At 56.8% G+C, this 17,528-nt stretch overlaps 1 protein-coding gene across 10 annotated transcripts in view; it reads left to right on the forward strand.

The window, feature by feature from the left end:
• The window catches only part of SPO11 (SPO11 initiator of meiotic double strand breaks), a 693,959-nt gene extending 688,714 nt beyond the window's left edge, over positions 1-5,245 (forward strand). For all 10 annotated transcript variants that reach the window (XM_068263152.1, XM_068263153.1, XM_068263157.1 and 7 more), the window contains one exon: positions 4,118-5,245. In XM_068263152.1, the coding sequence (XP_068119253.1) occupies positions 4,118-4,237 (120 nt within the window). In that variant the 3' untranslated portion in view covers positions 4,238-5,245. The remainder of the gene's footprint in view (positions 1-4,117) is intronic.
• The last annotated feature ends 12,283 nt before the right edge of the window (positions 5,246-17,528 follow it).

Genomic DNA, 17,528 nt, shown 5'->3' on the forward strand with positions numbered 1-17,528 from the left:
TGTGTGTCATGCAGGAAAACCCAAAATGCTATCTGTTTTTAACTCGTGACAAAAAACATAAAAAGAGTGATTTCCGAACAGACCACAAAGTGGATGGGATGTGTGAGCTCCCTGGAGCAAAAGATACGAGAGAAAATGGTAGCACAATGGTGCAGTATGTCAAAGTAACACAATTTTTGGAAAGAATTAAGCAAAAGGTCTACTCACCAAGGTGGGTTGCTAGGGGCAACCGACCACTGGCAGCAGGTGGAGACAATGAACCCGGCTCCACTTGGGGCTGGGTGCTCTCCTTGATTAAAAAAAAAAAAAAAAAAACACTAGGCTCGTGTAAAACACAGTGGCTGATGCTTATACCCCTTCAATGGGGGACGTTGAGGGATGGATTTAGCACATATAGGGATAGAAAGCGGCGCCCTGGTTGTATAAAATACATTAAAAACAACTAAAAAGAAACAAGTGAGGTGGCTTACTTCAGAGACGAAATTCTAAGACAAAGAATTTTTAATAACAAAGCACAGGCAGTGTGTTTCACCAGTCTGAGCCCGCTTCCTAAGGCCAATAAAAGTGGCAACAATCTCTAGACCGCTAACTTAGGGAGCCTCAGAGGGTTAGGCATCAGAAGGGGGTTTTAGGGTTAGGCGTCAGGAAGTAGGGGGGGGGGGGTTAAGGTTAGGCGTCAGAAAGGGTGGTTTTGGATTAGGTGTCAGGAAGAGGGTTTTAGGGTTAGGCGTCAGGAGTAGGGGTTTAGGGTTAGGTGTCACGTCAGGAAGGTGGGTTTTAGGGTTAGGCGTCAGGAAGGTGGGTTTTAGGGTTAGCTGTCAGGAAGGGGGGTTTTAGGGTCAAGTGTCAGGAAAGGGGGGGTTAGGCACCAGGAAGGGGGGTTTTAGGGTTAGGCCTCAGGAAGGGGGTTTTAAGGTTAGGTGTCGGGAAGGTGGGTTTTAGGGGTAGGCACCAGGAAGGGGGGTTTTAGGGTTACGCACCAGGAAGGTGGGTTTTAGGGTTAGGCACCAGGAAGGGGGTTTTAGGGGTAGGCACCAGGAAGGGGGTTTTAGGGTTAGGCACCAGGAAGGGGGGTTTTAGGGTTAGGTGTCGGGAAGGTGGGTTTTAGGGGTAGGCACCAGGAAGGGGGTTTTAGGGTTAGGTGTCGGGAAGGTGGGTTTTAGGGGTAGGCACCAGGAAGGGGGTTTTAGGGTTAGGTGTCGGGAAGGTGGGTTTTAGGGTTAGGCACCAGGAAGGGGGGTTTTAGGGTTAGGTGTCGGGAAGGTGGGTTTTAGGGGTAGGCACCGGGAAGGGGGTTTTAGGGTTAGGTGTCGGGAAGGTGGGTTTTAGGGTTAGGCACCAGGAAGGGGGGTTTTAGGGTTAGGTGTCGGGAAGGTGGGTTTTAGGGGTAGGCACCAGGAAGGGGGTTTTAGGGTTAGGCACCAGGAAGGGGGGTTTTAGGGTTAGGCACCAGGAAGGGGGGTTTTAGGGTTAGGCATCACGAAGGGGGGTCTTAGGATTACCATCTGCCCTGACATCCTGCTTGCCAACCTTGCACAGCTGAGAGTAGCCCCCTACCTCTGCAGGTGGATTAGAGACTTCCTTTCAAACAGATCGCAGAAGGTTAAGCTTGGCAATTGCTACTCCAGCGAGCGAACAACTAACACAGGAGCACCGCAAGGGTGTCTTTTGTCCCCACTCCTGTTCTCTCTATACACCAACAACTGCACCTCAACCGATGACTCTGTCAAGATCATTAAATTCGCAGATGACACAACAATCATCGGCCTCATCAGCAGGAATAGCGAGCATGCCTATCGTTATGAGATAGACAGAATCTGCAACCGGTGCAAAGACAACAATCTCGTCCTCAATGCGGCAAAGACTGTTGAACTGATTGTGGACTATAGGAAGCGCCCGCCCCCCCCTCCTTCCAGTTCACATTGGGGAGACCGAGGTCTCCAGGGTTCCGTGCGTTAGATTCCTCGGCACATCCATTACTAATGACCTAAGATGGGGGGAGAACACCACCAAAATCCAGAAGAAGGCACAGCAGCGGCTATTTTTCTTGCGCCAGCTGAAAAAATTCGGCATCCCGCGTGAACTGCTCAAGAGCTTTTACACGGCTACCGTGGAATCCATCCTGTGCTCCTCTCTCATTGTCTGGCATGCAGGGGCATCTGCCAGGGACAAGTACAAACTGCATAGAGTAATCAGCACCGCAGAAAAGATCATCGTAGTGCCCCTGCCGCCCCTTGATCTTCTCCACACTACCAGAATGAGGACAAGAGCCATCAAGATCTCGCAAGACCCCTCCCACCCCGGCAACCGCTTCTTCAAGCTTCTCCCACTGGGCCGCCGTTTCAGAGCCATCCCATCCAGAACCACCAGACGCTGGAATACCTTCTTCCCTCAGGCGATACACCTTCTGAACTCAACCTCGAGCCCCCCATGACCAGTTCATCCATCCCCTGGCCCTTGCCCTGAATGCATGTTCCCTAGGCTCACTCCATGTGTATTATGTTATTTTTGATGCAGTACATGCTATGTTTGCTATGTTATATATGTTTGCTATGTTTGTATATGTTCGACTGCCATGCCATGTGTACCAAAAACAATTCCGGGTACGTCATTCCGCGTACTTGGCGAATAAAGCTGATTCTGAGGTTCCAGGAAGGAGGGGTCTTAGGGTTAGATGGAGGGGGGAGGGTTCTGTGTGAGAGTAAGGTTAGGTTTATTTGTAGTAAAATATCAGTAACATTTACTAATGTTTTACTATCGTCATTACCACCACAATATACAATGGTATTTATTGTTTACACATAATTCAGTGTCACCCTGCACTCTTTAAAGAGAACCCGAGGTGGGTTTGAAGAATATTATCTGCATACAGAGGCTGGATCTGCCTATACAGCCCAGCCTCTGTTGCTATCCCAAACCCCCCTAAGGTCCCCCTGCACTCTGCAATCCCTCATAAATCACAGCCACGCTGCTGACAAACAGCTTGTCAGAGCTGGCTGTGTTTATCTCTATAGTGTCAGTCTGCTGCTCTCCCCGTCTCCTGCAGAACTCCAGTCCCCACCTGCATCCCTTCCCTCCCTGCTAATTGGACGGAAGGGATGGGGGCAGGGACCGGAGCTATGCAGGAGGCGGGGGAGCAGCTGAGACTGACACTACAGATGTAAACACAGCCTCACAGCACGGCTGTGATTTATGAGGGATTGCAGAGTGCAGGGGGACCTTAGTGGGGTTTGGGATAGCAACAGAGGCTGGGCTGTATAGGCAGATCCAGCCTCTGTATGCAGATAACATTCTTTAAACACACCTCGGGTTCTCTTTAAAGAGAGTCTGAAGCGAGAATAGATCTCGCTTCAGACCTCATAGCTAGCAGGGGCATGCGTACCCCTGCTAAAACGCCGCTATAGCGCGGCTTAACGGGGGTCCCTGTCCCCCCAAACCCCCTCCGTGCAGCGGGGGAGCGCTTCCTGGTTGGGGCAGGGCTAACCGCCGCAGCCCTGCCCCATGCGCGTCTGTCAGACGCGTATCTTCGCCTCTCCCCCGCCCCTCTCAGTCTTCCTTCACTGAGAGGGGCGGGGGAGAGGCGGAGATGCGCGTCTGATAGACGCGCTGGGAGGCAGGGCTGCAGCCGTTAGCCCTGCCTCCAGGAAGGATATCTCCAGCGACCATTTTCCGACCAAGGTTTGCGGGGGGTGGGTTGGGGGTGAAGGGACCCCCGTTAAGCCGCGGGATAGCGGCGTTTTAGCAGGGGCACACGTGCCCCTGCTATATATAAGACCTGAAGCGAGATTTAGTCTCGCTTCAGTGTCTCTTTAAATAATGTTATTTTACTATTTTTATTAGTCAAACTGAAATATTCATGAAAAAACATAAAAAAAAAAGTGGTTATATGCGATATTTTGACATTTCGGCTTCACCAAGCACCCTTTTAATACCGTTATTTTAACATTTATTATTCTATTGGAGATAAAGATGGAGAAAACATAAAAAAAACATTGTTATAAACTATATTTTGACATTTCGGCCTTTTATATAAATTTGGCGGAACAGATTTACATGCAATCATATCTGTCCATGTATGGTCAGTGTCCTGTCTAATGCACTCATTTATGTTTGGCAGCTGGAGATCATGTCGTCCAGGAAAATGAAAGCAGAAATCCAGGCCCTGTCCTCCCTTTCACCTACCTACCTGACTCGCGTCTACCTACCCAACAAGCTGCAGTTCGGAGGCTGGATATGAGGAGTTGGTGGCGGACATTCCACATACACTTATTGCCGGGTGTTAAGCTTGTTTGCTGAAGTATTTCACATTTCATGTTCACGCTCCTGTTTCTCGGTAATAATCACACATGGATTGTTGCTATGGTGATAACTCCCACAAATAGTTGTATGCAATAATCACACATAAATTGTTGCTATGGTGATACATCCCATAAGTATTTGTTTGCTATAAACTATCAACTGTCCTTTTGCAGCAGTGAGGACAGGTAGAGGCATATTCTCATTAATACTTCTCTAAGGCCCCGTTCACACTTGCGTTTTGGCATGCAAACGGACCGGATCGTATCAGGACCTGATCCGGATTGGAACCGTACGGGTCCGATCCGGATCGGATCCGGTCTGTTTGCATCAGGACTGTTTCAGGCTGCCATCCGCATCCGTGGGGGGAAAAAAAAATAACAAAATACCTTAAAATTTGTTGGGGTCTGCAGAAGGTGCACCTGGTGCACCTGTAGAATCAGGTCTTCCGCTGTAGGCCTCACCTCCACCTCCGACATACTGCCAAAACAGCTCCAGCACGTGTGTCACTGCTGCTCCACTCCAGATATGCTGGGCCCATGTGTCCCCATCCGAAATGCCCGCTATAAATACGCATAGGAAGTGGGGAAGAACGTCCGGTGTTTGTCTCCAGTGTGTTCTGTGCTTCCGTTTCCCATTGCTTTTTATATTTCCGGATGGTGTAGTCAGGCTCCGGTCCGGGTGCGTGGGCCGGATGATCCGGACCGAAAAATGGCACATGTTGGAAAAGCGTCCGGCTCCGTACTGTACGGAACGGACAGGTGGGAACGTCCGCATAGCCTTTGCATTGCTATGCGGAACGTACGTTCCGTTTGTACAGTATACGGTCCGGATCTGGAAAAGGGAAAGGGAACGCTAATGTGAACCGGGCCTAAATGAAAAGCAGTTTTTCATCCAAGTTGTTCATTCCTGTTATGTCTTTGTGTGTAATAAAGTTAGTGAAAGCAAACAGGACCAGCTGATTTCTTTAGAATCATCTTTATGTCTGGAGAAAAGGCAACCGTCTGTGTTTAAAGGGACAGTCCACCCAAAGCTGATAATGCATGATGGTGGATGCTGGGGAGTTAAAACAGAACTCTGAGGAAAACCAGCAGTCCTCATCTCACCTTGCTTTACTTTGTTTTGATTAAAGTGGGGTGAAACTCAAAATTACACTTGACAACATTAAACCTAGTAAAACATTAATATGGAGCACTATAAGACTAGTCTGATGTCATTTAAATAAATATGTACACCTCACTGAAGCGAATTAATATCATTGTAGCTGCAGGACAGATTATCACATTGACTTTTTTTTGCTATCAAACCTCTTTATTGAAAGTGAAGATAAACAGTACATATTGGTTGACTCTTCACTACAGTCATAACAGTGGGGTATCATATTGACGTTTAATTATAGAGCAAATAAAGGTGATAAAGTTCTTTCTCTCTTAAAGCTTCAGATTTGGTTTGATATTACTTTAAAGGACATATGAAGGTAAGATAAGGAGGCTGCCATATTTATTTCCTTTTAATCAATGCCAGTTGCCGGGCATCCTGCTGATCTCTTTGGCTGCAGTAGTGTCTGAATCACACACCTGAAAAGCATGCAGCAAATGCAGAACTTTGTGTACCTGAGGTGAAGGGAACAAAGGGATTAAGTCCGTTACTTGGCTAAATGGCGGCCTACTGCACTTACATGGTCCCAGCCACGCGCCTCCCTGATCACGCTAGTATTATGACCTGTAACTTTGCTTGCTCAGAACACTCCTAGCCACAACACATGCAATGGGAGGGGCTGCTGTACATGGATGATACACATGGAAGAGGGGGCTGCACATGGAATGGGAGGGGGCTGCAGTACATGGATGTTACACATGGAAGAGGGGGCTGCACATGGAATGGGAGGGGAGCTGCAGTACATGGATGTTACACATGGAAGAGGGGGCTGCACATGGAATGGGAGGGGCTGCTGTACATGGATGTTACACATGGAAGAGGGGGCTGCACATGGAATGGGAGGGGGCTGCAGTACATGGATGTTACACATGGAAGAGGGGGCTGCACATGGAATGGGAGGGGGCTGCAGTACATGGATGTTACACATGGAAGAGGGGGCTGCACATGGAATGGGGCTGCTGTACATGGATGATACACATGGAAGAGGGGGCTGGACATGGAATGGGATGGGGCTGCTGTACATGGATGTTACACATGGAAGAGGGGGCTGCTGTACATGGATGTTACACATGGAAGAGGGGGCTGCACATGGAATGGGAGGGGCTGCTGTACATGGATGATACACATGGAAGAGGGGGCTGTACATGGATGATACACATGGAAGAGGGGGCTGCACATGGAATAGAAGGGAGGTTGCTGTACATGGATGATACACATGGAAGAGGGAGCTGCACATGGAATGGGAGGGGCTGCTGTACATGAATGATACACATGGAAGAGGGGCTGCACGTGGAATGGGGGGGCTGCTGTACATGGATGTTATACATGGAAGAGGGGCTGCACATGGAATGGGAGGGGGCTGCTGTACATGGATGATACACATGGAAGAGGGGCGCTGCACATGGAATGGGAGGGGGCTGCTGTACATGGATGATACACATGGAAGAGGGGCGCTGCACACGGAATGGGAGGGGACTGCTGTACATGAATGTCATACATGGAAGACGAGGCTACACGTGGAATGGAATGGAGCTGCTGTACATGAATGGTGCACATGGAATAAGGGGGGCTGCTGCACATGAATGTTACACATGGAGGAGGGAGCTGAACATGGAATGGGAGGGAGCTGCTGCACATGGATGATACACATGGAGGAGGGAGCTGCACATGGAATGGGAGGAGGGGCTGCTGCACATGGATGTTACACATGGAGGAGGGAGCTGCACATGGAATGGGAGGGGGCTGCTGCACATGGATGATACACATGGAGGAGGGAGCTGCACATGGAATGGGAGGGGGCTGCTGCACATGGATGATACACATGGAAGAGGGGAGGCTGCACATGGAATGAGGAGAGGTGCTGCTGGAGGTGACACTGCAGGGTCGGAAGCGGTCGGATCGCTAGGTAGCGCTGTGCTGTCCTGCAGGGCTGGAAGCGGTCAGAGGAGGCGCTGTGCTGTCCCTGCAGGGCTGGATGCAGCCGGAGGAGGCGCTGTGGTGCTGTGATGACACTGCAGGGCTGGATGTGGCCGGAGGAGACGCTGTGGCGCTGTGCTGTCCCTGCAGGGCTGGATGCGGCCGGAGGAGGCGCTGTGGTGCTGTGATGACACTGCAGGGCTACATGTGGCCGGAAAAGGCGCTGCGCTGTCCCTGCAGGGCTGGATGCGGCGGGAGGTGGCGCTGTGCTGTCACTGCAGGGCTGGATGCGTCCGGAGGAGGCGCTGTGCTGTCCCTGCAGGGCTGGATGCGGCCAGAAGTGGCGCTGTGCTGTCCCTGCAGGGCTGGATGCAGTTGGAGGAGGCGCTGTGCTGTCCCTGCAGGGCTGGATACGGCCGGAGGTGGCGCTGTGCTGTCCCTGGAGGAGGCGCTGTGCTGTCCCTGCAGGGCTGGATGCGGTTGGAGGTGGCGCTGTGCTGTCCCTGCAGGGCTGGATGCGGCTGGAGGAGGCGCTGTGCTGTCCCTGCAGGGCTGGAGGAGGCGCTGTGCTGTCCCTGCAGGGCTGGATGCGGTCGGAGATGGCGCTGTGCTGTCCCTGCAGGGCTGGAGGAGGCGCTGTGCTGTCCCTGCAGGGCTGGATGCGGCCGAAGGTGTCGCTGTGGCGCTGTGCTGTCCCTGCAGGACTGGATGCGGCCGGAGGAGGCGCTGTGCTGTCCCTGCAGGGCTGGATGCGTCTGGAGGAGGCGCTGTGGCGCTGTGCTGTCCCTGCAGGGCTGGATGCGGCTGGAGGAGGCGCTGTTCTGTCCCTGCAGGGCTGGATGCGGCTTGAGGAGGCGCTGTGCTGTCCCTGCAGGGCTGGATGCGGTCGGAGGTGGCGCTGTGCTGTCCCTGCAGGGCTGGAGGAGGCGCTGTGCTGTCCCTGCAGGGCTGGATGCAGTTGGAGGAGGCGCTGTGCTGTCCTTGCAGGGCTGGATGCGGCTGGAGGAGGCGCTGTGCTGTCCCTGCAGGGCTGGATGCGTCTGGAGGAGGCGCTGTGGTGCTGTGCTGTCCCTGCAGGGCTGGAGGTGGCGCTGTGCTGTCCCTGCAGGACTGGATGAGGCCGGAGGAGGCGCTGTGCTGTCCCTGCAGGGCTGGATGCGTCCGGAGAAGGCGCTGTGGCGCTGTGCTGTCCCTGCAGGGCTGGATGCGGCCGGAGTTGTCGCTGTGGAGGGGCTGCTGCACATGGATGTTACACATAGAGGAGGGAGCTGCACATGGAATGGGAGGGGGCTGCTGCACATGGATGATACACATGGAGGAGGGAGCTGCACATGGAATGGGAGGGGGCTGCTGCACATGGATGATACACATGGAAGAGGGGAGGCTGCACATGGAATGAGGAGAGGTGCTGCTGAAGGTGACTCTGGTGACACTGCAGGGTCGGAAGCGGTTGGATCGCTAGGTAGCGCTGTGCTGTCCTGCAGGGCTGGAAGCGGCCGGAGGAGATGCTGTGGTGCTGTGATGACACTGCAGGGCTAGATGTGGCCAGAGGAGGCGCTGTGGCGCTGTGCTGTCCCTGCAGGGCTGGATGCAGCCGGAGGAGGCGCTGTGGTGCTGTGATGACACTGCAGGGCTGGATGTGGCCGGAGGAGACGCTGTGGCGCTGTGCTGTCCCTGCAGGGCTGGATGCGGCCGGAGGAGGCACTGTGGTGCTGTGATGACACTGCAGGGCTAGATGTGGCCGGAGGAGGCGCTGTGCTGTCACTGCAGGGCTGGATGCGTCCGGAGGAGGCGCTGTGCTGTCCCTGCAGGGCTGGATGCGGCCAGAGGTGGCGCTGTGCTGTCCCTGCAGGGCTGGATGCAGTTGGAGGAGGCGCTGTGCTGTCCCTGCAGGGCTGGATACGGCCGGAGGTGGCGCTGTGCTGTCCCTGTAGGGCTGGATGCGGCTGGAGGAGGCGCTGTGCTGTCCCTGCAGGGCTGGATGCGGTTGGAGGTGGCGCTGTGCTGTCCCTGCAGGGCTGGATGCAGGTGGAGGAGGCGCTGTGCTGTCCCTGCAGGGCTGGATGCGACTGGAGGAGGCGCTGTGCTGTCCCTGCAGGGCTGGATGCGGTCGGAGGTGGCGCTGTGCTGTCCCTGCAGGGCTGGAGGAGGCGCTGTGCTGTCCCTGCAGGGCTGGATGCGGCCGAAGGTGTCGCTGTGGCGCTGTGCTGTCCCTGCAGGACTGGATGCGGCCGGAGGAGGCGCTGTGCTGTCCCTGCAGGGCTGGATGCGTCTGGAGGAGGCGCTGTGGCGCTGTGCTGTCCCTGCAGGGCTGGATGCGGCTGGAGGAGGCGCTGTGCTGTCCCTGCAGGGCTGGATGTGGCTGGAGGAGGCGCTGTGCTGTCCCTGCAGGGCTGGATGCGGTCGGAGGTGGCGCTGTGCTGTCCCTGCAGGGCTGGAGGAGGCGTTGTGCTGTCCCTGTATGCAGTTGGAGGAGGCGCTGTGCTGTCCTTGCAGGGCTGGATGCGGCTGGAGGAGGCGCTGTGCTGTCCCTGCAGGGCTGGATGCGTCTGGAGGAGGCGCTGTGGTGCTGTGCTGTCCCTGCAGGGCTGGATGTGGCTGGAGGTGGCGCTGTGCTGTCCCTGCAGGACTGGATGAGGCCAGAGGAAGCGCTGTGCTGTCCCTGCAGGGCTGGATGCGTCCGGAGAAGTCGCTGTGGCGCTGTGCTGTCCCTGCAGGGCTGGATGCGGCCGGAGTTGTCGCTGTGGCGCTGTGCTGTCACTGCAGGGCTGGATGCGGCCAGAAGTGGCGCTGTGCTGTCCCTGCAGGGCTGGATGCAGTTGGAGGAGGCGCTGTGCTGTCCCTGCAGGGCTGGATACGGCCGGAGGTGGCGCTGTGCTGTCCCTGGAGGAGGCGCTGTGCTGTCCCTGCAGGGCTGGATGCGGTTGGAGGTGGCGCTGTGCTGTCCCTGCAGGGCTGGATGCGGCTGGAGGAGGCGCTGTGCTGTCCCTGCAGGGCTGGAGGAGGCGCTGTGCTGTCCCTGCAGGGCTGGATGCGGTCGGAGATGGCGCTGTGCTGTCCCTGCAGGGCTGGAGGAGGCGCTGTGCTGTCCCTGCAGGGCTGGATGCGGCCGAAGGTGTCGCTGTGGCGCTGTGCTGTCCCTGCAGGACTGGATGCGGCCGGAGGAGGCGCTGTGCTGTCCCTGCAGGGCTGGATGCGTCTGGAGGAGGCGCTGTGGCGCTGTGCTGTCCCTGCAGGGCTGGATGCGGCTGGAGGAGGCGCTGTTCTGTCCCTGCAGGGCTGGATGCGGCTTGAGGAGGCGCTGTGCTGTCCCTGCAGGGCTGGATGCGGCTGGAGGAGGCGCTGTGCTGTCCCTGCAGGGCTGGATGCGGTCGGAGGTGGCGCTGTGCTGTCCCTGCAGGGCTGGAGGAGGCGCTGTGCTGTCCCTGCAGGGCTGGATGCAGTTGGAGGAGGCGCTGTGCTGTCCTTGCAGGGCTGGATGCGGCTGGAGGAGGCGCTGTGCTGTCCCTGCAGGGCTGGATGCGTCTGGAGAAGGCGCTGTGGTGCTGTGCTGTCCCTGCAGGGCTGGAGGTGGCGCTGTGCTGTCCCTGCAGGACTGGATGAGGCCGGAGGAGGCGCTGTGCTGTCCCTGCAGGGCTGGATGCGTCCGGAGAAGGCGCTGTGGCGCTGTGCTGTCCCTGCAGGGCTGGATGCGGCCGGAGTTGTCGCTGTGGAGGGGCTGCTGCACATGGATGTTACACATAGAGGAGGGAGCTGCACATGGAATGGGAGGGGGCTGCTGCACATGGATGATACACATGGAGGAGGGAGCTGCACATGGAATGGGAGGGGGCTGCTGCACATGGATGATACACATGGAAGAGGGGAGGCTGCACATGGAATGAGGGAGAGGTGCTGCTGAAGGTGACTCTGGTGACACTGCAGGGTCGGAAGCGGTTGGATCGCTAGGTAGCGCTGTGCTGTCCTGCAGGGCTGGAAGCGGCCGGAGGAGATGCTGTGGTGCTGTGATGACACTGCAGGGCTAGATGTGGCCAGAGGAGGCGCTGTGGCGCTGTGCTGTCCCTGCAGGGCTGGATGCAGCCGGAGGAGGCGCTGTGGTGCTGTGATGACACTGCAGGGCTGGATGTGGCCGGAGGAGACGCTGTGGCGCTGTGCTGTCCCTGCAGGGCTGGATGCGGCCGGAGGAGGCACTGTGGTGCTGTGATGACACTGCAGGGCTAGATGTGGCCGGAGGAGGCGCTGTGCTGTCACTGCAGGGCTGGATGCGTCCGGAGGAGGCGCTGTGCTGTCCCTGCAGGGCTGGATGCGGCCAGAGGTGGCGCTGTGCTGTCCCTGCAGGGCTGGATGCAGTTGGAGGAGGCGCTGTGCTGTCCCTGCAGGGCTGGATACGGCCGGAGGTGGCGCTGTGCTGTCCCTGTAGGGCTGGATGCGGCTGGAGGAGGCGCTGTGCTGTCCCTGCAGGGCTGGATGCGGTTGGAGGTGGCGCTGTGCTGTCCCTGCAGGGCTGGATGCAGGTGGAGGAGGCGCTGTGCTGTCCCTGCAGGGCTGGATGCGGCTGGAGGAGGCGCTGTGCTGTCCCTGCAGGGCTGGATGCGGTCGGAGGTGGCGCTGTGCTGTCCCTGCAGGGCTGGAGGAGGCGCTGTGCTGTCCCTGCAGGGCTGGATGCGGCCGAAGGTGTCGCTGTGGCGCTGTGCTGTCCCTGCAGGACTGGATGCGGCCGGAGGAGGCGCTGTGCTGTCCCTGCAGGGCTGGATGCGTCTGGAGGAGGCGCTGTGGCGCTGTGCTGTCCCTGCAGGGCTGGATGCGGCTGGAGGAGGCGCTGTGCTGTCCCTGCAGGGCTGGATGCGGCTGGAGGAGGCGCTGTGCTGTCCCTGCAGGGCTGGATGCGGTCGGAGGTGGCGCTGTGCTGTCTCTGCAGGGCTGGAGGAGGCGTTGTGCTGTCCCTGTATGCAGTTGGAGGAGGCGCTGTGCTGTCCTTGCAGGGCTGGATGCGGCTGGAGGAGGCGCTGTGCTGTCCCTGCAGGGCTGGATGCGTCTGGAGGAGGCGCTGTGGTGCTGTGCTGTCCCTGCAGGGCTGGATGTGGCTGGAGGTGGCGCTGTGCTGTCCCTGCAGGGCTGGATGCGTCCGGAGAAGGCGCTGTGGCGCTGTGCTGTCCCTGCAGGGCTGGATGCGGCCGGAGTTGTCGCTGTGGCGCTGTGCTGTCACTGCAGGGCTGGATGCGGCCGGGGGAGGCGCTGTGCTGTCCCAGCAGGGCTGGATGCGTCCGGAGGAGGCGCTGTGGCGCTGTGCTGTCCCTGCAGGGCTGGATGCGGCCGGAGTTGTCGCTGTGGCACTTTGCTGTCACTGCAGGGCTGGAGGAGGCGCTGTGCTGTCCCTGCAGGGCTGGATGCGGCCGGAGGTGGCGCTGTGCTGTCCCTGTAGGACTGGATGAGGCCGGAGGAAGCGCTGTGCTGTCCCTGCAGGGCTGGATGCGTCCGGAGAAGGCGCTGTGGCGCTGTGCTGTCCCTGCAGGGCTGGATGCGGCCGGAGTTGTCGCTGTGGCGCTGTGCTGTCACTGCAGGGCTGGATGCGGCCGGGGGAGGCGCTGTGCTGTCCCAGCAGGGCTGGATGCGTCCGGAGGAGGCGCTGTGCTGTCCCTGCAGGGCTGGATGCGGCCAGAGGTGGCGCTGTGCTGTCCCTGCAGGGCTGGATACGGCCGGAGGTGGCGCTGTGCTGTCCCTGTAGGGCTGGATGCGGCTGGAGGAGGCGCTGTGCTGTCCCTGCAGGGCTGGATGCGGTTGGAGGTGGCGCTGTGCTGTCCCTGCAGGGCTGGATGCAGGTGGAGGAGGCGCTGTGCTGTCCCTGCAGGGCTGGATGCGGCTGGAGGAGGCGCTGTGCTGTCCCTGCAGGGCTGGATGCGGTCGGAGGTGGCGCTGTGCTGTCCCTGCAGGGCTGGAGGAGGCGCTGTGCTGTCCCTGCAGGGCTGGATGCGGCCGAAGGTGTCGCTGTGGCGCTGTGCTGTCCCTGCAGGACTGGATGCGGCCGGAGGAGGCGCTGTGCTGTCCCTGCAGGGCTGGATGCGTCTGGAGGAGGCGCTGTGGCGCTGTGCTGTCCCTGCAGGGCTGGATGCGGCTGGAGGAGGCGCTGTGCTGTCCCTGCTGGGCTGGATGCGGCTGGAGGAGGCGCTGTGCTGTCCCTGCAGGGCTGGATGCGGTCGGAGGTGGCGCTGTGCTGTCCCTGCAGGGCTGGAGGAGGCGTTGTGCTGTCCCTGTATGCAGTTGGAGGAGGCGCTGTGCTGTCCTTGCAGGGCTGTATGCGGCTGGAGGAGGCGCTGTGCTGTCCCTGCAGGGCTGGATGCGTCTGGAGGAGGCGCTGTGGTGCTGTGCTGTCCCTGCAGGGCTGGATGTGGCTGGAGGTGGCGCTGTGCTGTCCCTGCAGGACTGGATGAGGCCAGAGGAAGCGCTGTGCTGTCCCTGCAGGGCTGGATGCGTCCGGAGAAGGCGCTGTGGCGCTGTGCTGTCCCTGCAGGGCTGGATGCGGCCGGAGTTGTCGCTGTGGCGCTGTGCTGTCACTGCAGGGCTGGATGCGGCCGGGGGAGGCGCTGTGCTGTCCCAGCAGGGCTGGATGCGTCCGGAGGAGGCGCTGTGGCGCTGTGCTGTCCCTGCAGGGCTGGATGCGGCCGGAGTTGTCGCTGTGGCACTTTGCTGTCACTGCAGGGCTGGAGGAGGCGCTGTGCTGTCCCTGCAGGGCTGGATGCGGCCGGAGGTGGCGCTGTGCTGTCCCTGTAGGACTGGATGAGGCCGGAGGAAGCGCTGTGCTGTCCCTGCAGGGCTGGATGCGTCCGGAGAAGGCGCTGTGGCGCTGTGCTGTCCCTGCAGGGCTGGATGCGGCCGGAGTTGTCGCTGTGGCGCTGTGCTGTCACTGCAGGGCTGGATGCGGCCGGGGGAGGCGCTGTGCTGTCCCAGCAGGGCTGGATGCGTCCGGAGGAGGCGCTGTGGCGCTGTGCTGTCCCTGCAGGGCTGGATGCGGCCGGAGTTGTCGCTGTGGCACTTTGCTGTCACTGCAGGGCTGGAGGAGGCGCTGTGCTGTCCCTGCAGGGCTGGATGCGGCCTGAGGAGGTGATGTGGCGCTGTGCTTTCCCTGCAGGGCTGGATACGGCCGGAGGAGGCGCTGTGGTGCTGTGCTGTCCCTGCAGGGCTGAATGCGGCCAGAGGAGGCGCTGTGCTGTTCCTGCAGGGCTGGATACGGCCGGAGGAGGCGCTGTGCTGTCCCTGCAGGGCTGGATGCGGCCGGAGGAGGCGCTGTGATGACACTACAGGGCTGTAAGCGGCCGGAGGTGTCACTGTGGCGCTGTGCTCTACCTGCAGGGCTGGATGCGGCCAGGGGAGGAGCTGTGGCGCTGTGTGTAAGAAACTATATGTTTCTATCGGCAGACTCATTAGTTAAGCAGCCCATACACTCAGCCGATTTTCTGGCCGATCGATCGATCGCGGTCGATCGATCGATCGATCGATCGCAAATCGGTTGGCCGATCGACCGATCGACGGCCGATTTCGATCGATTTCGATGGATTTCCGTCGAACTAGCAGGGTGGAAAATTTAGGTCGATCTGATGAGATTGCTTATCAGTTTGCATTGGCCTTAATGGAAATCTGATGGCAAAAAAATGCCATCAGATCGAATTTCAACAGATTTCAAACTGAAATCTGTTGGAATTCTATCCTGGTAAAAAATGTTCTAAAAACGCATCAGATAGATCATCAGATGCATTTCTTATCTGTCTGCTGCCAATCTGACGAGTGTATGGGCACCTTAAGAGCTGCAAACACGACTCTCATCACAGCAAAACAGCATGGGAGATAGAACTTCTTTAGGTGGCTTCCAAGTTCCAAAGTGTTTATTCAGTAAACAGATATACAGATACAGTTTGTTACATCTTAGCAAAGCAGAATCTTCTGTAGTAAGTCCGTTGCGTTACAGCTTCTTGATTACCTTCCTGTTGAAGGGTAATCAGGTCATCTTCTGTCTACACTATGTTACATCTAACTACCAAGCCCTGAGGCCTATCTAATATATACAGCATACGTTATAGAATATCGTATAGAATATTGAATATTGTATATCTGTGTTATCCAGGGGTTTGAATTTTTGTCTCACAGGGAAATTCCAAATAAATACTTTTGAAGCAGATCTAAATGAAGCCATACGGAAAATTAATGTACACAAGTTTTTCTCTTGTAAAAATGTTGAAACCAGTAGACAAGTTGAAGTGTGTGGGGATAAGTCATCCCAACTGGCTACGGATTTGGATGCACAGGATGAGGAGATACTGGCCATACTTGGGGAATTGCTCATGGAAAATGGGGAGGCGGTGGAAGGGAGGAAACCGGTGCGGGTAGCGGATTGCGCCTGTGCAGGTCTACCTTCTCCCCCCGTCTCCCCTGGGAGCCCCCTGGATATTTTTCAGAGAGAAGTGTTAAAAAAGTGTTAAAAAAGGTCAGATCATGTCTTTATCCTGTGGATCAGGATGCTACTTTCGGTGAGCAAAAGGTGAAACTCACCGTGTACGAGGCACCGAACGGCCGCAATCGCGGCTCCGTCAGCCATCTTACATCTGTGCTGCTCATACTTTTCTCCCTCCTCATTGGAGGGATTGTTAGCTGGGGGCGTGCCAGAAACTGACTCACAAGACTCACAAGTTATCACGTCTACCGACCTTCAGGGCTGTGAAAATAATAGTTTGGCCGACTGAAATTAAACTGTGCCGAACAGATAGGAAATTACATCCTTCTGCTCCCCCCTCCCATCTGCCAACACACCGCCCAGCGCAGTAGTAATATAAAGCCAGTAGAAAACATTTCACTTTTTTTTTTCTCTGGCACGCCTCCAGCTAACAATCCCTCCAATGAGGAGGGAGAAAAATATGAGCAGCACAGAACCAAGATGGCCGACGGAGCCGCGATCGCGGACGTTCGGTGCCTCGTACACGGTGAGTTTCACCTTTTGCTCATTCGTTAGAGCAGATTCTCAGCTTTCCATAGATTTATAACTTGTGGGGGTTTAAAAGAGCTGAAAGCAGAAATTTGTTCCGTTTTCAGCACAGCTCAAATTCTCTATGAGGATTTACGGTGGGTCCCCTAAAGTAGACTAGCTCCTTTTTCCCGTAGTCTGTCTGGGGCAGTGTAGGCCTAAGACTTTGTACTAGGAACATCTTTTCAGTATCTGCTTGCATCATCTCTTCTGCAAGAAACTCTACTTAAAGAGAGTCTGAAGCGAAAATAAATCTCGCTTCAGACCTCCTAGATAGCAGGGGCACGTGTGCCCCTGCTAAACCGCCGCTATCCCGCGGCTTAACGGGAGTCCCTTCACCCCCAAATCCCCCTCCGTGCAGCGGGGGAGCGCTTCCTGGTTGGGGCAGGGCTAACCGCCGCAGCCCTGCCCCACGTGCGTCTGTCAGCGCGTATCTCCGCCTCTCCCCCGCCCCTCTCAGTCTTCCTTCACTGAGAGGGGCGGGGTAGAGGCGGCGATGCGCGGCTGATAGACGCGACTGTAGGCAGGGCTGCAGCCGTTAGCCCTGCCTCCAGGAGCGACCAAGTCTGCGACCAAGTGTCGCAGTGGGGGGTTTGGGGGTGAAGGGACCCCCGTTTAGCGGCGCGTACACATGCTCCTGCTAACTATGAGCTCTGAAGCGAGATTTATTCTCGCTTCAGAGTCTCTTTAAAGGTATACTCTGCGAACAAGCCTTTTACCTAAAACTCAGTCCAAATAACGGAGGCCTACTTAATGGATACCACAACTGACATGTGGCATAATGAGATAGACATGGGTATGCACAATGCCTAGCACACAAATAACTATGCTGTGTTCCTTTTTTTTTTTCTCTGCCTGAAAGAGGTAAATATCAGGTATGTAAGTGACTGACTCAGTCCTGACTCAGACAGGAAGTGACTACAGTGTAACCTTCACTGATAAGAAATTCCAACTATAAAACACTTTCCTAGAAGAAAATGGCTTCTGAGAGCAAGAAAGAGATAAAAAAGGGGGAATTTCTTATCAGTGAGGGTCACACTGTAGTCACTTCCTGTCTGAGTCAGGACTGAGTCAGCCACTTACATACCTGATATTTACCTCTTTCAGGCAGAGAAAGAAAAAAAGGAACACAGCATAGTTATTTGTG

Source organism: Hyperolius riggenbachi, chromosome 12 (assembly GCF_040937935.1).
Source record: "Hyperolius riggenbachi isolate aHypRig1 chromosome 12, aHypRig1.pri, whole genome shotgun sequence".
Classification (NCBI taxonomy): Eukaryota; Metazoa; Chordata; class Amphibia; order Anura; family Hyperoliidae; genus Hyperolius; species Hyperolius riggenbachi.